The sequence below is a fragment of the Musca vetustissima genome, unplaced genomic scaffold (genome assembly GCF_032173495.1).
Source record: "Musca vetustissima isolate MV318-11 ecotype Yass unplaced genomic scaffold, APGP_CSIRO_Mvet_v1 utg15531, whole genome shotgun sequence".
Classification (NCBI taxonomy): domain Eukaryota; kingdom Metazoa; phylum Arthropoda; class Insecta; order Diptera; family Muscidae; genus Musca; species Musca vetustissima.
This window is the reverse complement of record NW_026882214.1, coordinates 184,101-205,145: the sequence shown is the minus strand read 5'-3', so window position 1 is coordinate 205,145 and position 21,045 is coordinate 184,101. Positions and strand designations below refer to the sequence as shown.

At 32.5% G+C, this 21,045-nt stretch overlaps 1 protein-coding gene across 1 annotated transcript; it reads right to left on the bottom strand.

The window, feature by feature from the left end:
* Positions 1 to 614: 614 nt before the first annotated feature.
* Positions 615 to 13,596, bottom strand: LOC133328438 (furin-like protease 1). Its single transcript, XM_061537006.1, has 9 exons — positions 13,351 to 13,596; positions 11,560 to 11,808; positions 11,378 to 11,506; positions 10,444 to 11,318; positions 10,213 to 10,386; positions 9,253 to 9,371; positions 6,759 to 6,922; positions 5,836 to 5,914; positions 615 to 1,219 (listed from the first exon to the last, which is right to left on the bottom strand). The coding sequence occupies exons 1-9, from the start codon at positions 13,594 to 13,596 to the stop codon at positions 615 to 617; spliced, it is 2,640 nt and encodes an 879-aa protein (XP_061392990.1).
* Positions 13,597 to 21,045: the final 7,449 nt, after the last annotated feature.

Below are 21,045 nucleotides of genomic sequence, written 5' to 3'. Positions count from 1 at the left end.
TCTGGCAAAGAGCACAAGAGGAATGTAACAAAATCCTAGGTGAAATTTAAAAAAAATAGTGGAGAGTATGCCAAAGCACATTCGATGTATAAAAAAGAGCAAAGATTGTGGAGTAAATAATTAACAAAGCCTGAAACATTTATATTGGGATCCCAATCATTAAGGATTTTGTAAGGGTTGAAGGGAGGAATTTGCCAATATTTGTACACTTTTGCTCGTCACTGTATATATATATATATATATATTGTTTTCCTTAAGAAATTCACTCAATTCATTCTACCACCCTTTTGAAATATCAATAAACGACAACATAAATTTTAAAAACAACCATTATGAATTACTATAATTATATTATTTTTGTTATTGTTGTATCTTTTTAAATACTCTCGTAGCTATATGGTAATACATTATAGTATTAACAAAATTATTAATAAAGTATTTTCCAATATTAAATAAACAGTTTTCAAAAGATCTCTGGCCTTATCTGCGTTCAAATTTTTATGTGGTACTAATGAACAATCATTTAATATTATTTCCGATTAAGTTATTTACATCAATACGTATTTATTCACAACATTTTTAGTTCCAATTGAGTTGCGGTGATTTGTAACATTTCAATCAAATTCCTCTTGGGCCTCCTCGTCAGTAATTAAAGCAACGCGATCATAGCTATAGTCAACGGAAGATTCATTGCCGTCTTTGCGCTGGCATTTACAAATATTGAACTTTTTCTCAGATTTTGTCAGAATGATTACTAATATTAGAATTATCACAGAAGGTACAACAAATATGAAAAGTATTACAGAATGGTAGTTGCGGCTGGACTCATATGCAATTGCATTTCCCGAACTTCGTTCAGAGAAGTTAATGCAATATGACTCGTTCGTGTTCGGCATTCTCTTCAATTGACTACCGCTAAAGCATGTTTCACATTCGGAACTTAATGGACCAAAGCAGTTGTAGCAACTTTTATCACACGGTTCACAACTCAAGCTAACGTCGCTGTTAGAAGAGGGGCTATAATCTTCAATATGATCTATTTTCACGTTTCTTCTGCGTTTCTTACGATCATTGGCCAGCAGTTCCTCATAGTCATGCTCATTTCCATCCAGATTATTGTACGGCATTTCGCTGTGTATCCTACCCGCAGCAATGTATGTGTGACTGGGGCAAATATCGTAGCAACGTCCCTTAAAGAGAAATGTAGGTGGGGCACACACTATTTTAATAAAAGAAAAAACAATAGTTAATTCATGTTTATCGAAAATAGAATCTTTCCATAAAGTATTTATGATAATTAAATAATACATATAAACATAAATAAAAATTAGAACAAATACTAAATTATACGGTGGGCAAAAATTTGGTTCGGCAAAAAATTGCTCACTGTACAGTGTATGTTGAGTATTGGAAATTAAACGTGCCAGGACTAAGTAAATGGCATTAATTATTTTGATCGAAACTGTTTTGCTTAGTGCCCAATATTGTCCAGTATTGGAAAGGTGTAGTGGTCGAACCATAGGCCACTTTTCTATTTCTTTCCATTACTCACATCAACTTGATAAAATTAGTACAAATACTAAATTATACAGTGGGCAAAAATTTGGTTCAAATCCTTCATTTTCACTATTTAGCAGTTGATCGCCACTACTGTAAATAGTTGTAGCTACAACAACAACTGGCGATAGACTTTTTATATAACACTATAAAACAAAATCGAGCTCAAGTTCTGAGGTGTAAAATTCCTGATGGGAATGAAAGACCTTGCCGAGTGTTTTAAGAACTCAGATGGACAAATTCGCCATTGGTCAAGTTTTTGAATTATGGCGTAATGCATTTTTGAATACATAAAGACTTAAAATTCGTTAGAACATTTGGATTTTTTTTAACATATTTTGCTCACTGTACAGTGTATGTTGAGTATTGGAAATTAAACGTGCCAGGCATGAAAGACCTTGCCGAGTGTTTTAAGAACTCAGATGGACAAATTCGCCATTGGTCAAGTTTTTGAATTATGGCGTAATGCATTTTTGAATACATAAAGACTTAAAATTCGTTAGAACATTTGGATTTTTTTTAACATATTTTGCTCACTGTACAGTGTATGTTGAGTATTGGAAATTAAACGTGCCAGGCATAAGTAAATGGCATTAATTATTTTGGTCGAAACTGTTTTGCTTAGTGCCCAATATTGCCGAGTATTGGAAAGGTGTAGTGGTCGAACCATAGGCAACTTTTCTATTTCTTGTTAAATTCCATTACTCACATCAACTTGATAAAATAATAAAAAAAACGAAAAAATAGCGAAAACATGCTTCTAATCATGAGGAGAACATAAAAATAAAAAGCAATATTTTTACCAGTCACCGACAAACAAAAATAAAAGCACTTATGTGGGTAGGTGGAGCAGTGATGACATTCAGGAAATGTGTGTTATGCAGTTTTACTGAGAGCTCTAATGCATGATGATCCACATAAGTACCAACGCGAATTTTCGCTCAAAAATGTAAGATAGCGCAAAGAAACAAAAATAAACAGATAATTTCAAAAGGTAAAGAAAAACAAAAAATGCGACTCTCACTCACCTCCAATTCGCTATAAGTTGCTTTTATTTTTCTTTAAGAACTGGTTCTCCCAAAGACTCTTGCAGTATTTGCATTTTCCGCCGAGATAGTTCGCGGCGCTAAGCACATTTTCGCTTACCTTAGACATACAATGTGAAATAGCTATCTGGTTTTCGTTTAAGTTCCTCTTTATTTCAATAGTTTAAAATGTGATTTGACAAGTTTTTATGTACATATTTGTTTCAAATGAAACTGTTGGCGTTTATTATTGCAAACTTACAATTTATTTACTATACAAATTGGTTTCTTTATTAAAATACATATTCATATATATTTATATTTATTATTATTAATATGTTGGTGTCTAATTGTTAAGTCGGTATGCATACACCGGAATAGTTTTGTTTATAATACGTAGTATATTCCCTAGTTTACTTCGTGTTAAACAATTTGGCATTTAAGTACACTAAGTTGTAAAAAAATAATCATCTTCCTTCCTTTAGTGATCTAGACTCAATTTGTGTTACGACGTATCAACATGCGTAAATTTTACCCCCCATTGTTGGATACCTTCCCCCATAGCCATGTCGTATTCCGGAGCAATGACTTCCACGTGTAATGATCTTGCTAAGCGAACAATACGAGTATAACAAAATGCAACATGGAATGTTGAAAATAAATATTATTTTAGAGAAGGTAATTCTCACGCACAGACTGTGTTTGTATTGGGATACTTATTTGAGCTGAACATATCTCACATATAGATAGGTAAGACGAACAGTACTCAATCAATGCGCACGGCGCACAAATAACACTATTTGTATACACTGTTATACTATGAGAGCTTTATTGCGACTATATCTCGACAACAAAGAAAAAAAATAAACAAAATTAACGATTGAACAAACATACATGTATATATTGCTATAGTTTATAACAGAGATATGTGGTTTATAGTCGTGTTAATTACATAAAAAACTATTGAAATTGCACTGTAACATCAATTATCTAAAAAAATAAAGTAAACTTAATATATTTTATTGCACGCAATTATACATCCTCATTTGATTTAGTAAAATTATATTTGTCCTATAATACAACTGGATATGTTTATTCCATCTGTAAATACGGAGAAAAGAATCAGGAGCATAATTTCTCTTCTCTGCAATGTGGGAACTATTGGTTTATAATAGAAGGTTGGAAAAGCTAAATTTGTTGAAATCAAATTTAACATAGTTTCAACTGGACTGAACTATAATTTTCCCAATATCTATCTACGGCCTAATTAGAAATGTTATTTTATAAGTCGAGTGATTTAGTTACTGACTACTAATCTTCCCTAACCCCAAAATCCAGGCAAATGTAATTGCGTCGACAAATAAGCATGGTAAACAAGAGTTTGCTGAAAATCGACTTTTTAACACATAACAAATAAGCAAAGGAGTCATTCAACAGTACTAAATGAGTACTTTTAGCAGTTAACTTCGCTCACAAATAAACAAAATTGTAAATATGGTGGATGAGTGAATTTGAAATGCTTAGAAAATCTCTCAGTCCTCTATAACCGATTCCATATATGTAAATAGTTCAGCCAGTATTCAAGATTTACATAGTTGTTAGTACCATGAATACTTACTTATTTTAATCACAATTTTTAAAATAGCGTTTTAATTATGCGTTTAATATGCAACGATCACGATTTTCTAAGATTTTATGTGGGGTTGACAGTATTTCTGGTTTTCCGTCCGAATTTAATATTTTAACACTTTTAAGTTGGATATATTAGTACATAATTGAATTTGATCATGACTTGGAAATAACTTTTAAGATAATTATCAGCCTTATTCTGGACATTCGCCGGGGAGTAATTCACAAGCGAAAATTTTCCCGCTTTCGCTCGCTCCCCTTATTTTGTGTGAACAGTGACGAATTTTCTAATGGTGGTTGAAAAAAGCATTCGTGTTGGCACATTATAATTTAAGCTATGCCATTGTAATCTAATTTCACAATTTTTTTATTTATTGATTTTTTTTCTAACAACAACTTTTACTTATTTTGTTGTTATTAAAATTTCTAACAATATAAATTTCAAATGAAGAGAATCCACCGTAAAACTGCTTTGTAATTAAAATAAAATAAAGAACTTTGAAAATGCGGTAACATGTACTGCATTCGAAACAGCTTCTCTGTTGATGTAATTACAACGAGATTACGAATAAGACAACATTTTTTTACGAATAATGGGAAGAAATCTGCGAGATTGGATTCAATTAATTCACAGTTTAATAATTCACTACATAATTGTGTTCTTTTTCATTTCGATATTTTATCTTCTCTAATTGTTAAAGTGAGCAATTATTTTATACTTTATTCCCTACTTTCTTCATTTTAAGTTGCTCCATTGCTGAAAAAAAATTATTTTCTAAATTTGTTTGTTTTTTGAGTATCACATCGTGACACAATATGTCTTAATTCCGCTATTTCATCAAACTCGGTTTAAATCTTCAGTATTGCCTTTGAATTAAAAATATACGTGAAACCATAATATTTATAATTGTCAACAATAACTATTGTAAAAATATTTTTCATAAAAATTATGTTATTATAGTCAGCTCCCTTTTAATTTACTAGCGAATATTTTGCACAAAATTTCATTATATTCTCCCACTCTCTGTAATTCAGAATAGCTAATTTTCCTCATAGCGGATCGAACTTTCACTCAGTATAAGAAAAAGCGAGAATGCGAAAAAAAATTTTTTGAGATTTTTGGTTCAGAATAACTTTAAAGGGAAGAACGAACAATTTCACGGGGAATATGTGTCCAGAATAAGGCTGCATATTCTGTTTCTTTTTACGAATCGTCCGCCGTATTCATATATGTCCTATATCAATTATGGTGGAAGATTCCGACGTCTTAAGCAAAATTAAGATGTGTAAATATTGATGCACATACAGTAAACAACCATTAATTCTGCAGTAGTATTATGTACTCGTCTCCAAGTCACCTGTTGGTGACGATATTAAAAAAACTTGTTTCTGTCGGTTCTAAAATTTGATTCTATATAATATTTTTTACTTAAATCTATATGTATGTATATAATTTGTTGGCTAAGTTATAACTAAATTATTGTTTACTCTGTACAAGGTATATAATGGCTAACATTTCCCATTAAGCTTACAGTTAGAGGCATTGATAAAAATAATTATCTCTTTCTATTGAAATTCTTGTTAAAATGTGTGTAGGAATATAAAATTGTTAATAAGGACAAACCTAAACATTGGAGATTTATTGTAGCCTTCAGGCAGCTTGTGTTTGTGCGATCATGATTCGACATTCCGTATTCACTGAGCTGAAAAAAATTAAGCAAAATTTATTAAATATCATTATTATATTTTAACTTTAATTTAAAATTGTACATATTAGTCTGTTGTGTATATTTCAAAACTGGGTCCGTGAATGTATTTATATAAAAATAACTATGTCTATGATTTCTTGTTTATAAACATATAAAGAATCTAAGACCTCTTGGTCTTTTTATAGGAAGAAAAAAGTTTGATCGAACTGCCAGAAGAGAAGTTTGGACCATATTTAATGGGAAGCAGGACTCTTCTCTAAATTACAACTTAAATTTTTGAAATGTGACAACAAGTTTTTAACTTTTTGCTACATAAACAAAACGAAATTTAAAGCTAAATCAATTCTAGACAAATTTCCAATTATTAATATGTATACTCCAATGTGTGATAGGATAGTATGGTCTGTGCGAACGATGCATTTTGAAAGGAGTTACAGTCGATTAAATCCCTAAAACAAAAAGTTAAGAAAAGCTATGAAAGTACGTTGTTTTTAAAATCACATTATAATGTGAATTCAACTTGATAATTAAGAGTGCATAACTGCGCTTGGTTATTTAGGAAAGATATTATAAATGAAGAAATATTTAACCATACCAAGTTCTTTGACACTAAAATGTAACCATACCAAGTTCTTTGACACTAAAATGTAAGATTTTTCAAAAACTGGAATTAATCGAAACGTGCACTGAACATCTCATCGTATAATGTTAACGTTTTGTTGGGGGAGTTACTAGTAGGAGTGAGTGCAAATTTTTTAGCTGTCGAGGGGTCTCATATTCTTCACAATTGCGTTTCTTATGTATTTACATGTTATTTTTGCATGAGGAAAATACGTGCCTTTTGCATATCACGCCACTGGCTGCTTGGGTCATATTCAACATTGTTATGCTCAGATTCAGCAGAAAAGGAATTAAATTTATTTGTGCTTATAGGAACGGGATCCTCAGGCTGAGCTGGTCCTTCAGTGCCATAGAAAATTAAATCCCATTGAGTAATTTGAGCTGAAATAAAACATTCACCGTTAAAGAATTTAAATTGAATTATTAAACATTAATAATAATAACATGCATTGTATCTAACGGTAGCGGTATACAAACGTATACGTATAATTCGTATACATAGCATACGCACATACTATAATTTCAAAATAATACTTCTATCGAGTGAGTGCCGTAAATACTTGACCGTATGTGGGAGTACAGAAAGGTTCAGTCAGTTCGGGAGTTTACCACAAGCTTTGAAATTAAAATTATTTTTTATTTGAATTTTGCCTTGTAAGGGCAGTGATCTTTGACAGTAATTTTAAGTGATTATTTATAACTCTTTTCAGTCGAGCTTGATGATCTAAGTTTTGCAATGAAAAGGAAAGCCAGGAGAAGAACCTACGTACCCACCACTATGCGACGCGTTTCGCCGTTGGTTAAGCGGCTCATCAGGTATATTGGGCTATGTGGCTTTTTCTCCTGGCTTTCCTTTTCATTGCAAAACTTAGATCATCAAGCTCGACTCGAAAGAGTTATAAATAATCACTTAAAATTAAAATTAAAAAACAATTATTTTAATTGTGAAGAAACATATTAAAACTCTAAAGTGCTAAATATATAAATATTGCGTTAAAAAAATTAATTTTAACTAAACTTCCAAATTTGCCGGAAGTTTATTCCCACATACAACAAATATCTTTAAAGTAATTGTTTTATTGCTAAAAAATAAAAGGGAATATATTAACGAAATTAAACATTTACTTCTTGAAACATTTTTCTAGTGTGTAAATTTAATAAAATATGCTTGTTTCATCTTGATAACAAAAAATAAATACAATTGAGTTTTCAATACAAACGATATAGTCATGCGTAACATCATCTTTGAAATGATATTATTGTTAGAAAATAATTTCAGATCTCAAGGCAACATTTACAACTGTTGTACCATTAAATATTTTCCTCTGCGATGATGTTACTGTCCCGCTGAGTGGTCTTTGACTTCCATCACTAACTCCTGCTGCAGCCATTAGGAGTTTCTGTTTCTGTATGATGGTTTGGTCGGGGACAAAACTTGATGATAATTTACGTGTGTTTTCGCGCGATGGTTTCGTGTAACTTCCGGTTGGGTTTGTGGACACATTAGATGAAGATGGAATTGTCTGGTTCGGCTTTATAGACTCATCGAATTCAATTTTGCTAATGTTCTCACTTCTATCTTTAGGCAGTGGCTGATAGGGCTGAAACTCTGGGAAGATCGACTGTATTTTTTCATAACGCTCAAAGAGTTTTGTTATGCGTTGGTTGGACGATACGGATGCAGGTCTTATCCGATTAGTCAATGGTACTTCAGTGGTTGACGTAGGAATTTTTGTCGAAAGCAAATTTTTTACTTGCTTTGTGGCTTTAAAATGCAACTTTGCATTGGTTTCTATCGAAGCGGGCGTCACTGTCTTCTTAGACGTGGTGATTGGCAAATCTCCAATTACTTTCCTATTTGACTTAATATCAAACGAAGCTTGTAATCGTTCCGCTGATTGCTGATTTTTTGCAGTTTTGGATTTTATATTTTCAGGTGATGATGATGCTATTTTTCCTTGCTGGGAAATGCGATAAAATTTGTTCTTTGGCGTCTGTGTTGATGTTGTACTGCCTTCTTTTAATTTTGCTTTACTATTATTGATATTTTTATTCGATTTCAGATTCTCGTGAGGTCTCGATTTATAGTTCTTGTTTTGTTTTGAATTTTTGTTATTGGGAGACGCCGCTGATCCCTGCTTTGCTGGAATTTTTTTATTGCCGACAACGTTGTTTAATGTTGCATTGGACACTACAAAATTGTTAACTATATTCGAAGGATTTACTGTTAGTTTATTGGAGGAAAATTTCCCACCCGATCCCAATTTAGAGGAAACGAAATTGTTTGCTGGTATGCGCGGATATTGTGCCGAATAAATTTGATACAAGCTGGTAGTTGTAGAACTAGAATTCGGGGTAGTTATATCAATGTTGGTGCGAGGTGTTGAAACGGGATCGTTTGGGTCTATCGATTGTGTGGTACCGTAAAATATTAACGACCACTCCCTTAGAAGAGCATGTCCTTAATTTGTGAACATATCCAAAAACGATGCAAATAGAAACATTTTTAATTTTAACATATCAACATTTAATTTTGATTAAATATCCATGGAAGCAGCATTAAGTATAATAAAGAAGTACATTAATATCAGCCTTATAAAATATATATTTATTAGAATATGGTACAAACAGCATGTGTATAGTATACCTCCTTTCGATTGAAAATATTCGAAACTGGGCACAACATGAACGATCATAAAATTTCTACTTACCCATATATCGTCCTTCGTTGTGAATTTCTAATTGCCAATTGCCATGTGGAGATTCGCCCCAAGTGTGAACAGACATGAAGGGCCATTGATTAAAGCCAGAATGCGAAGTATCGTGGACTCTATATGTGACAAGAATTTTGTATATGAATTAATCGTTTACAAGATAATTATACGTTGCCACTGGCTTGGTGAACTATACTAGCGGAATTCATGAATGCTTGCAAATTAGTATTGAAGGCCTAGAACATGAAAGTTCAGTTAACCCCAAAAAGGTTTGTTTTGCCGCCACTTTCTTGTGAGTTTAATTTTTTTTTAGAAAAAAAATTTTATAAAAACAAAAACCGGGATTCAGCCTGACTATTTTGCAAAAATAAAATACAAATGGTATCCCAAATAAACCGCCAACACGACTGAAAAATATGAATGAAAACAACAGTTAAAGTCACGATGAGGTCAAGATATTGTTAGATTATATTAAGGCATCACCATTTTGAGGTAAATCAATTGCTTACATCGAAACAGAGATTTGGTAGAAATCTGCAGAGGCTGACTAACTTTAACATGACATTAAATAACTTGAATTTATATGTTTTAATATGTTTCAGCAACATAGCAAAAATTCTTTGCATACCATTTCAAATTGGCGGGGGAACACAACACAAAAAACAATTATATTTGTTGGGTTACAATACTCTCAGGCTCAAGGGCTGTATATTCACATCCATTCGTGAATTCCGCTAAGGTTACCATACAAGACCAAAACACTTTATTACACCAAATTATTTAACTAAGGGTTAAGGGCGCCACTACCTCTCAAAGGAACATACATTTTGTTGTATCTTGTTCTATACTATTAAGGCATGTTCTAAATTATTAATTAAAGTGGTGTACATACTTTTGTCTTTTTATAGCGTTTTTATTAAGCAACACAATACATATTTGTATTGCTTGAGAACTTACCTAGGAGTTAGTAACGTTACTTTGGTACCAGCTGGGGAAATTAGATTCAATTGAATGTCACCTCTTCGTTGTGATGTTAAGGTTATTTTAGCTTGAACGTGTTCCAAAAAGTTAATGTTCAAACAGTTTTTAACGGATAGTTGCAATGTTATGTGACTTTTGGGCGGAATAACTCTGAAATAAATATTTAGATACCAGTTATTTAGAAAATCTAAATAAACGCGCACTTACTTATCGACATGTGGTGCATTAATTTCGCATCGCTGCTGTTCGGGCACTGTTTTCCACTGACGCGCCAGCTTAACCATGGCTGCGGCATCCATTAATCCGTAACCGAATGAATGACTTACCCTTCTTCCGACACCATTCTTTGACCAAGTTGGATCTATTAAATTTGCTGGCTTTGCTGTCCTAACTACAATATGCTGCATGTCGCGCCACGTTAGGTTGTTGTTAGATTCAAGCACCAATGCAGCGATACCGGCCGCTAATGGGGCAGACGCAGATGTCCCTGTGTGTGAAACTGTGCAAGAATGATGTAAATCCGTTGTAACAACCTGTTTTTCAGTTTGGCTTCCACTGCTGTATGTTGTTGCTAAAGTAGAGCTACATTTCTCCGAATACCAAGGCACAAAGCCATCTTCGGTGGCGCTAGAAATTGACAGTGTCCAAATGGAATTTGTATAGCCATCACAGTTACAATTATCCATTTCCCGGCCTCCATTTCCTGAAGCCCAAATAAAAATGCTACCCTTTCCGGACCTTCCTTTAGTGACGCCTTCAATAAAAGCGCGAGAAGCTAGTTCCCCTGGCCCGTCAACTGTTTTTCCATCGTCATCTGGACCCCAAGAGGCACTGTATATGTCAATGTGCTGGGGATTCAAGGATAATGATCTAGCTTCGACTGCATCTGTAACATCTCCATCTAACATTCGGACACCGCCAACACTGGCACCAAATGCAATGCCAACCGCACATATTGAATTATTAGCGGTAGCAGCAACTTCGCCGGCACATCTTGTGCCATGTCGATTCGAATCTGCCAAATCGTAGTGCGGCATAGGGTCTTCGTCGTGGCTATTTACATCGTACGAAGCTTTCGGGTCCTATAATATGTCAATGTATTTATTGTATCTGCTGCGCTCAAACACATTAACTAACTTACATAATTGTGTATTATATCAGGATGGTCGGACTCAAGGCCATCGTCCAATATAGTCACCACAATTCCTTTCCCCGTTATACCTTCTTTCCAAGCAGGAATCACATTCATGTCCAGGTCACCACCTCGATTCTGGAAGAAATGCTTATTCACTGCAATTACATATATTTTTTATATGTACTCACCAAATACCACATGTGCTCCCACTTAGGGTCCGTAAAGGGCATAGCCTTTACCCTTGATAATGCCGATCTTGATGAAGTTCGTGAAGGTCTCATTCGTATGAAGTCTCGTTTTCGACGGGATTTAGCAATTTGTTGCTTAGCCCAATCTACACGCTCGTCCTCATCAAGTCTGGCTTGGTGATGTTCGGACGGTTCGAGCGAGCGTTTAGCGACCTTGTGGTGAGCGAAAAGATAATGATCATCAAATATCTAAAAGATAAAACCGACGATTAACATATGTTAACGTAGAATTAAGCAAAATTGAGTTACTATAGAAACAGTCGTACAAGAAGTTCTGTCCCCGCTAAATAACATATCACTTATTGCAATGTGAGATCTGAGATTCCTTGAAAATGATTAATGGTTTATTTTTCATTTTCAAAAAAAAGAAACAATTCGATTCGAATTTATTAATTCCGATTTCAATTAAATTGCAAAAAGATTAGCTAAAGGTGTTAGCTGTAAAAATTTTTTGTCTTCTGCGTTTACAGATTCTACCATGTTCTTCAAAATACAATTGATTTTATAGGTAGTATTGTGGTATAGGTAGTATTGTGGTAGAAGGAAAACCAAAGCTATTTATTTTGGAAATTTAACGTCAAGCATAGGGGAAATGTATAGTAAAAGATGAATATAACCCGTAATATAAAAATTGGCATACAGCATAAAATTGGTCCAGGTTTTAATACATCCTATTTTAATATCATCCGATTAGCTTATGATTTTTTCATATTAGCGCAAGCTTATACCAAATTTTATGATTTAGAATGATGCATTACAGTTCAATGAATAAGTAGGGAAAATTAGAGTAGGGGAATCTTCGGAATATATAATGAAACAAAATATTGTGAGTTTTGCGCAATTTTGGTGTACATTCTCCTCTATGGTTTAGTGATTATACTTGATATTGATTTGGCGTATGATGCCCATGTAAATTCAATCTAAGGTTAACAATTTCATTGAGAATGTTAATCTCTTTGCACATTGTATCAGTGGTAGTTTTGCTTTTGTATTAACCTATATTTTGGAATGTTAACTTATAGTATGAGTTCTTGCAAGGCCCATTTAGAAATATTCGAATTTATTTATTTCAAAAAATGCAATTTGAAACCTCAACGGCCGATTTTAATTAAATTACAAGTCTACTACTCCATATAAATTTAAATGACTATATCTTATAAAGGTATATCCTGGCTTATGAAGAGTACGTATATTTACCTGCTCTGAATTTCCTTTCAAATATATTTATAAGATATTAGTATTTAAGCGAAAACTTGTCATCACTAACACCTAATTTTTTTGTCTTTTCAGTCCTACCAACATGCGCATATATTCGAAATTCTGAATATAATAATTTCTTCTCAAATGGTAAGATGATTATATTTATTTCAAGCAGGCAATGTTTTTATTATTTTTTGCATTTTAATCTTATATATGAAACGCAATCGTAAAGATTGGTGCAATAAAATGTAAATAATTAAAAACAGTAAATATCAGTGTAGGTAGGATATTTATGTACTATTTTACATTTCAAATTAATATATTTATGCGCGAAAAATTCAAAAAAATTGTTTAAATGAAAATGAATTTCAGTTTGAAAATGCGGCAATATGTACGGCATGTGAAATAGCTTTTCATTATTTGATTTTCGTTGAATTCGTGCTGATAATGTTTTTACGATGGTAATGACACTTTTGTAACATGCCTTTATGTAACATGCCTTTATGTAAAAAATGACTTTTGCGCACTTACCTTGCCCATATTAACAAATCCGTGATCATGCGCTACGTCATTCGCTTTATTATTCATATCACCATCCGGTATGTGAACAGCCCAAGTGTGTGTGTAATGATTTCCTAAACTACCTTCGCTATCCGCGTAATCTAATTCATACGGCAGTAGGTTTACATCGATTGCGGAATTGTTATCAACATCCACACATGCAACGAAACCGGGTTTAAAGGAACACAATAAAATGGCAATGCAAATTTGAAGCATATATATGACCCAGCTGCGAGGACTGTGCTTTCGAAGTTCATATCGATGCTCGTTTAAGTAATGATGCCACTCTAGTTGTCGAACTTGCTGCTCGGAACATGTTGTAAAATTATTTACATCTTCCGCTAATTTCGTATTATTTTTGTATAAAATATCACATCTTAAGAACTGAATTAACGATCCATTCGGATATGTGCAGATTGGAAATGTTGTACTATGTGATGTCCCTCCAGCATAATTTGCTGGAAATCGCCAATGTTCTTCGCTGTCATTGAGATTGACGCATGTCTTCCTGCGTGTTTCCAACGACCACCGAACAACGTCGTTTTTCATTGTTTGCCGTAAGAAAAGTTATTAATAACTTTTCTTGTGTACTTCAAATAAATAAAAATCTTTAATGCGTTACTGAGTTCTTCCTAACGGCGAATTCTGAAACGAGAAGAATAGAGCAATATCATAATTATAACATTGCTAACGTGTGATAGGCAGTCAAATCTGTTTAATTGAAAATTTCATATATAAGGGAAATTACAAAATTCTTTTAAAATTCCATTAAAAAAATTTGAAAACATTTTTTGCGAGCACATTTATGATTTTTGGTACATAGGTTAAGAAAAATATGCTGATTCGAAATCTGCTCGCGTTCACAAATTCGGATGCTATGCACAAAAGTTATAGCGGTTTTAAATATTGTATTTCAAATATAATTAAATGAATTCCTATTTGTTGTAATTAGCGAATTTCTTCACAAATGGGTAAACACATTTGTTTTCTTTGCATACTTGTCAAATCACATTGAAATACGGTATAAGAGTCTCGAAAAACAAATAGAAGCATGAAGATATCTGAAAATAAAATAAATTATTTTTTTAAGACAAAACGTTTATTTGAAATTTCGAATCTTCTAAAATATACGACGCTTTCTTCTGCAATTTCTTTTAGATGATTGTTAAATATCGGTAGATTTAATTTAAATTAATTTATCTTTATTTACTTTGTAATTGAAGCCAAATTACAATTTAATGGCCAATTTATGTATAATTACAAAGAATCCACCTTATATCATAGCTACTCTAAAACAAATTCTTATAAATATAATATAAAAAATATTTTAAACATGTTTAAATCTGCATTACATCATGACTACTCAAATATATCCACTTTTAAACAAGTTATTATAAATAAATGATGTTAACGCTAATAAAACATTATGAATGTAATTATGCAGATGCATTTTAAAAAACTTCGTGACATCATGGCTACTCAAATGTAAAATATTAAATAATATAAATTTATAAATACAATACATTGAATACTATTGTGGTTGTTACGTAGCTTTAAAATGATAATCAATTTTTGCAAATCAAGTAAGGCAAAATCATATAAATGATTTATAATGTATATAAAAAAGTTAGAACAGATTTTCGGAATAGTGTTGAAGAATTTTTTTCCTGAATAAGTTATAGGAATAACAGAATAGCTTTAAATTATTCCTCTGTTAACAGATTCCTCTGTTAACAGTTTTGACGTTAAAAATTACTAAATATATTGCACTTACAATACATTAAAATGATCAACATTATACACTAAACGAAGCAAAATCACTAGTTCTACAATCCTATAATAAGTTTAGTCCATTATCTGGACGAGCGTCCTGATTATAAGAAAAATTCAAAAACACCGAAAATCCGGCTTCAAAATGTCACCATCCCGTTTTGGGTGGATGCAGTGATTTTATCGAAAAATTAGAACCATATTGTGCATGGGCATTCTGCAACTTAGTCACTGATCACATGTGCGTGCTTTGTGTAGTTTAGCCACAAATCAGGAAAGAACACAAAAAACTCCTTGGCCCCAACACATTTTCACCCATTTTTTTACATTTCCACCATCACAGCTTCCACCCAAGTTATTATTTATTACCAATATTTTAAGAACAAGAACACTTCATTTTATTGAAATGAATTTAAATTATATGCAATATGTCTATATTTCGCGAGTTATAACCTTGCCAGCCTCAGTTTCAAGGAATTTAAAAGATTTTTGTAATTTCCCATATAGTTATATATGGGCAATATTGCCAATTTTTTAACATAACTCGGGAATTACTTAAGTATATGAAAAAAAGTGAATAGTTTTGGGTTAATTGATCTGTCGTTGCAAACTGTTCATGATATTGACCTCCAAACTTTATTTTGGTGGAAGCTGTGTCTACTTTAATGTAAAAAAATGTGTAAAAACAGGTTGAGGCGAACCAGTTTTTTTATGTTCTCTATCGATTTGTGATTAAGCCACTCATTTCACGGTCTTCGTGTCAAAGTAAAACTAGAAGCCAACAAAATGGGTACTACGCCCCTTGTGTTGTTCAAAATTTTAACTGCATCTACCTTTAAATGATGCTGACATTTTGAAGCTCGGTTTTTAGTTTTTTTTTTTAATTTTACTTCTAGCTTTAATACACGAACAGGAATTTCTAAAAATCGAATATAAGATTATTGTAGTCAGGGTAATACTCATCCGAAGGTGAAAATTTTGTGCGATCAAATTTCTAAAAAACCTATTTTTCGGGACAAATTTTCAGATCTGTCAACTGAATGATATGGGTACCCGCGATCAAAAAGGTTTTTTACGTTTCGGATGATATAAAATCTTCTTCGTGAAAATCCATCTACTAAACGGCGGGAACTGGCCTTCCAAAAACACGAAATTTGGCAAAAAATGTTTTTGAAAATATCGCGGATTTATTAGCGTTTTCTGTGGATAATTTCCGTTTCAATAGATGTCCTGTTACGGATTTTTTACTTAATTTTTTATTTATTTTATTTTATATTGCCCAGTCTTTCGACCTTAAGGCGTAATCTACATTTCACAATTAAATATAAATGTTATCATACTATCATATATCTACTTTATAAATTCAAGTATAAATTCGATCAGAATACTAAGTATTTAATCTATCAAACATTAATACAAAGTCATATAAATTATTTAGCATCAATATATGCTTTCAAGAACAGTACAAGCCTTAAATCATTGCAACGTCTTCAAAACAAAGCATTGAAACTTGTTGCTAATTTACATGTATTGTATCCAACACAATGCTTATTTTAAGAAAAATTTACGACAATCTTACCGATTCATGGCCAATATAGATATCAACTTTTACTTTATGTATATAAATGTATAAATAACGTAGGATTTCATACTATAGATTTCATACGAAATCAAAGTTTGTTCAACACTCGGAACAATTCACAACTTCGTGTTGCTTTATGTCGCACTGAAACCACCAAACAGCGTATACAACATTCCGGAAGTCGAGAATATAATCATTTGCCACAAAATGTTAAAAGTAGTTCTACACTTTCCGTATTTAAGAGACATTTGAAACTTTTTTTAGCGCAGAATGTCGAAGAAATGTTGTCTTAAATATATATATATATATATATATATGAGCTTATTAATAAATGTTGATATGTAAATATGTTATATACAGAAATTATGTAAAATTGCCAACTAGCCTCTTTTAATGCCACTTGGCGCAGAGGCAATTATAACGAAAGAAATGTATATGAGTTGAAATAAAAATTAAATAAAAAAGCGGCTTAAATGTAAAAGGGAGGGATATTGGACTACTAAAGAATATTATACCGATCAAATTACAAAAAAAGGTTTTTAATTATTATTATAGGTTATGATTAAAAAATTTGATTAATTGGATTATGACTACTCCCAGTAGGAATGGAATAGTTGTTAATCCACACCAAAAGGAAATTATTATATATAAAAATGAGTTGTATTTTTATCTAAATAAATTGTATCACAAATATAAAAAAATTAAACATACATATGTATATCAAAAAATTGAATTGAATTTGAACTACTCCAATTTATAAATATATACAACGTAATGATTTATAAATTCTTCATTGAATAAAAAAATAAATAAAATAAGTGAGCAATATTGGGCAATAATAATTTAAAAAAATTGATTAACTGTATATAATCATGAGTAATTGGAAATAAGATACTCTAACATTAAACCATGCTAATGAATGATTGAATGCTATTAAGGGTACTGGTAATATGTTATATACTCGAGCAACTCCGACAAGGAACGATCGTTCTAAAGAAGAAGTTAGTAAGGTAATTCGAATTTGAGGATTTCTTTGCGATCTTGTAAAAATAAATAGATTTACAAAGAACAGTGGTATCTGTTTCTTGAAACATTTGTAAAAAAGAGGAACATTCTCAGTTTAATAAAATCATAAAATTTGCATCCCAAAAAATCAATAACAAAAGGAGTAACAGGCTGCCAACTTTTTAGTGAATAAAGGTAGTAAGGTTTACTCTATTAAATACAATTTGAACCTTTTTAAGAACATATCCAAATATTCCTGAAAAGACTTCTAAACAGTACAAGATTATCGCAAAATCAAAGCTTTTACGACATGCTATAAAGTCTCCTTAACATAAAGTTAACTTTTAACACTAATGAGTTAATATGAGCCTCAAAAGTAAGTCCACTATCCACAAGAACTCCAAGGCACTTTATACAATCAACAAATTCAATGTGCGTTATTATATTTAACCTCAATACCAGAAGCAACACATAAGCCAACAGACATAGCTTTCGTCTTATTTACATTATTTTTCATCATCCAATCTGCCACCGTGAAACAGACATGATTTACAACACTTTGCATCACATCCGGGAAAGCAGCATCACACTTCATCAACAACTGAACGTATTCGGCAAAGGCAAAAGGAAGACAATTATCAGAAGCTATTGCAACAAATCATTTATAAACAAAAAAAGAACAACAACGGACCAAGAACGGATCCTTGAGGCACGTCACTTATAACGGGCAACAAGCTCGAACGATTTCCACTAGCGAAAACGTACTGATATCTATATCTAAGATACGATTTAATAAAAGCACATGATGTAATAGAAAATCCAAAATAATTACAAAGCTTAAAGACTTGCAGTTCGTGATCAATCCTGTCAAAAGCTTTCTCTAAATCAATAGAAGAACACAGCAACCGTGATCACTTGTAATATGACGAATCTTGTCAGTAAGTCTTACAAGTAGAGACGTTGTGCTTCTATTATGCCTAAACCCAGATTGCGAATCATGAAGTAAAGATGGGAAGGATATGTGGTCTAAAATCTGTTTCTTTAATAAATGTTCCGCCATTTTTGAAAGTATAGGCATTATCGAAATGGGTCGAAAGTCATTAGCCGCATCAGACTTTCGAATAGGAATCACAAGGAAGGAAATGACGATGTCATTATTATGGTATTAATATGTAAAACGTGATTCCCTATATATGGTAATATGATTTTAAGGAACTTTAGGGTCAAACCATCAGAACCAACATCATTTGATTTTATTAAAGAGGAACACTCCAACATTTCACACAATCTAACAGATCGAAAGGAGAAATTACCACAAGAGTTGAGAAGAGCAGAATTGTTACTGCCAACATTTTGAAAATAAGAAAATAAATTATTTATCTCTTCAACATCAACTTCAATAACATCCTTATTCTTCCCAATGCCATGCCTGTTTAAAAGCCCCCAAATTTCTTTAGATGTTTTGCCATTAAAAAGTTTATGATGAAATTAAGCTTTTATTCTCCGAATTACACGTTTGCACTTATTTCGATTTCTGCAGAACACCCTCCAGTTAGCTTCACTTGGATTATGAAGATAAGACCTCCAAGACAAATCTTGCACAGAAAGCCAATACTTAATCTCAGAGGTTTTAAACCAATCGTCCTTTCGACCACTATTACATCGCTGCCTACGAACAGGAAAACAACAATGTACACCATTTAAATTAGTATACAATACATCTAACTGCTGGTCCACATCACTTGTTTCATAAATTTCAGAAAAATCACAAAATTCCAAAGCACTTTGCGAATATCAAATAAGTTATTATTGAAATCTCCCATCAATATAACTTTTTCATACTGGACAACCAAGTCTGAAAAAACGCATTCAAAGGAAGGAAATCTCCATGAGGCAGATAAATAGCCCCAACCAACAATTTATTTCCATTCAAATCTATCTCAACGAGAATAGCTTCCACCACACCCTCATTTTCACTAGCACAAACAATTTTGTGTTTAACATGATTTGCTACATATATAGCAACGCCCCAACTCTACCTATTGAACGATCATTCCTGTAACACGAGTAGCCTGGCATGTTAGCAATATCGTAAGCCATATGTGGCTTAAGCCAAGTGTCGCTCACACCTACCACATCTAAATAATTACCCTCTAAAATACTTCTTATTTCATTAATTTTTCCAGAAGTATTGCCAATTGCAAAGCTTTGACAATTAAAATGACCAATGTTAAAATTATTGCCCAAATTGCTCAAACAAGAGGTTAAAAAACTGTTATCATTAACAACATCAGGTAGATGGCAATTCGTAGAAAAAATATCACAATGAATGCATAGAAAATTTTTATAATAAAATAATAAAATCTGGGATTTTTTTTAAGAAAAGAGAGCATTAAAGTCATCAGCCGAAAGAGAGATGTACCCAATTTATCTGAAAAATAGTGTGAACTGGCACAATCGGTATAGATCGATGTATTTTTTTAGGGTGCACACCGAAATCGGATGCGCGTCAATGACAAATGGAGTTTTCGGAAATTATTCGCGTTTTACGAGTTTTTGGGTACTTCAATGGAACATGAAGCACATCTTAGCCGTCAAATGAAATTTCGCAAAATATACATGGATTGGAAGATAAACTTCAGTATTTCTTTGAAACCTCAAAATCATATGATGCGCATGCGGTTTCCACGAAGTGCTGAAGTTTATCTTCCAATCCATGTATATTTTGTGAAATTTCATTTGACGGCTAAGATGTGCTTCATGTTCCATTGAAGTACCCAAAAACTCGTAAAACGCGAATAATTTCCTGTATTCGCAAAACTTCAAAATCCGTATCAGGAAATGGAGGAACGGAAATGATCAACAGAAAACGCAAATAAATCCGCGATATTTTTCCATGAATTCGCCTACTGGCCGACCTTATATAGGCGTTGCTAAATTCCAACGAGGCGTACAAAAATATTCAACTTCTCCACTATGGCGAGAACTTAACAAAATTAAAAAAAAATATTATTTTTATTGAAAAATTTTATTAAAATGACCTTGACATTATATTTAGGTCGATCATTTGTGAACAAAAATTGGCCCAAAACGGAACCTTGGGATCCACAAAGTACTTGCAGTTTATAAGTTTTTTTAGCGATGTGATGACGCTGGGAATCGTTCGCCAACGCAAATATTATCCCTAATCATACACTGAATTGTATCATAAATTTCCGTTTAGTTTGCGCCAATAAGAAAATAGCAAATGTTTTTTAAATGAAATATGGGTAATAGGAGCAGACCAAATATATAAAAAGAAAAACCAC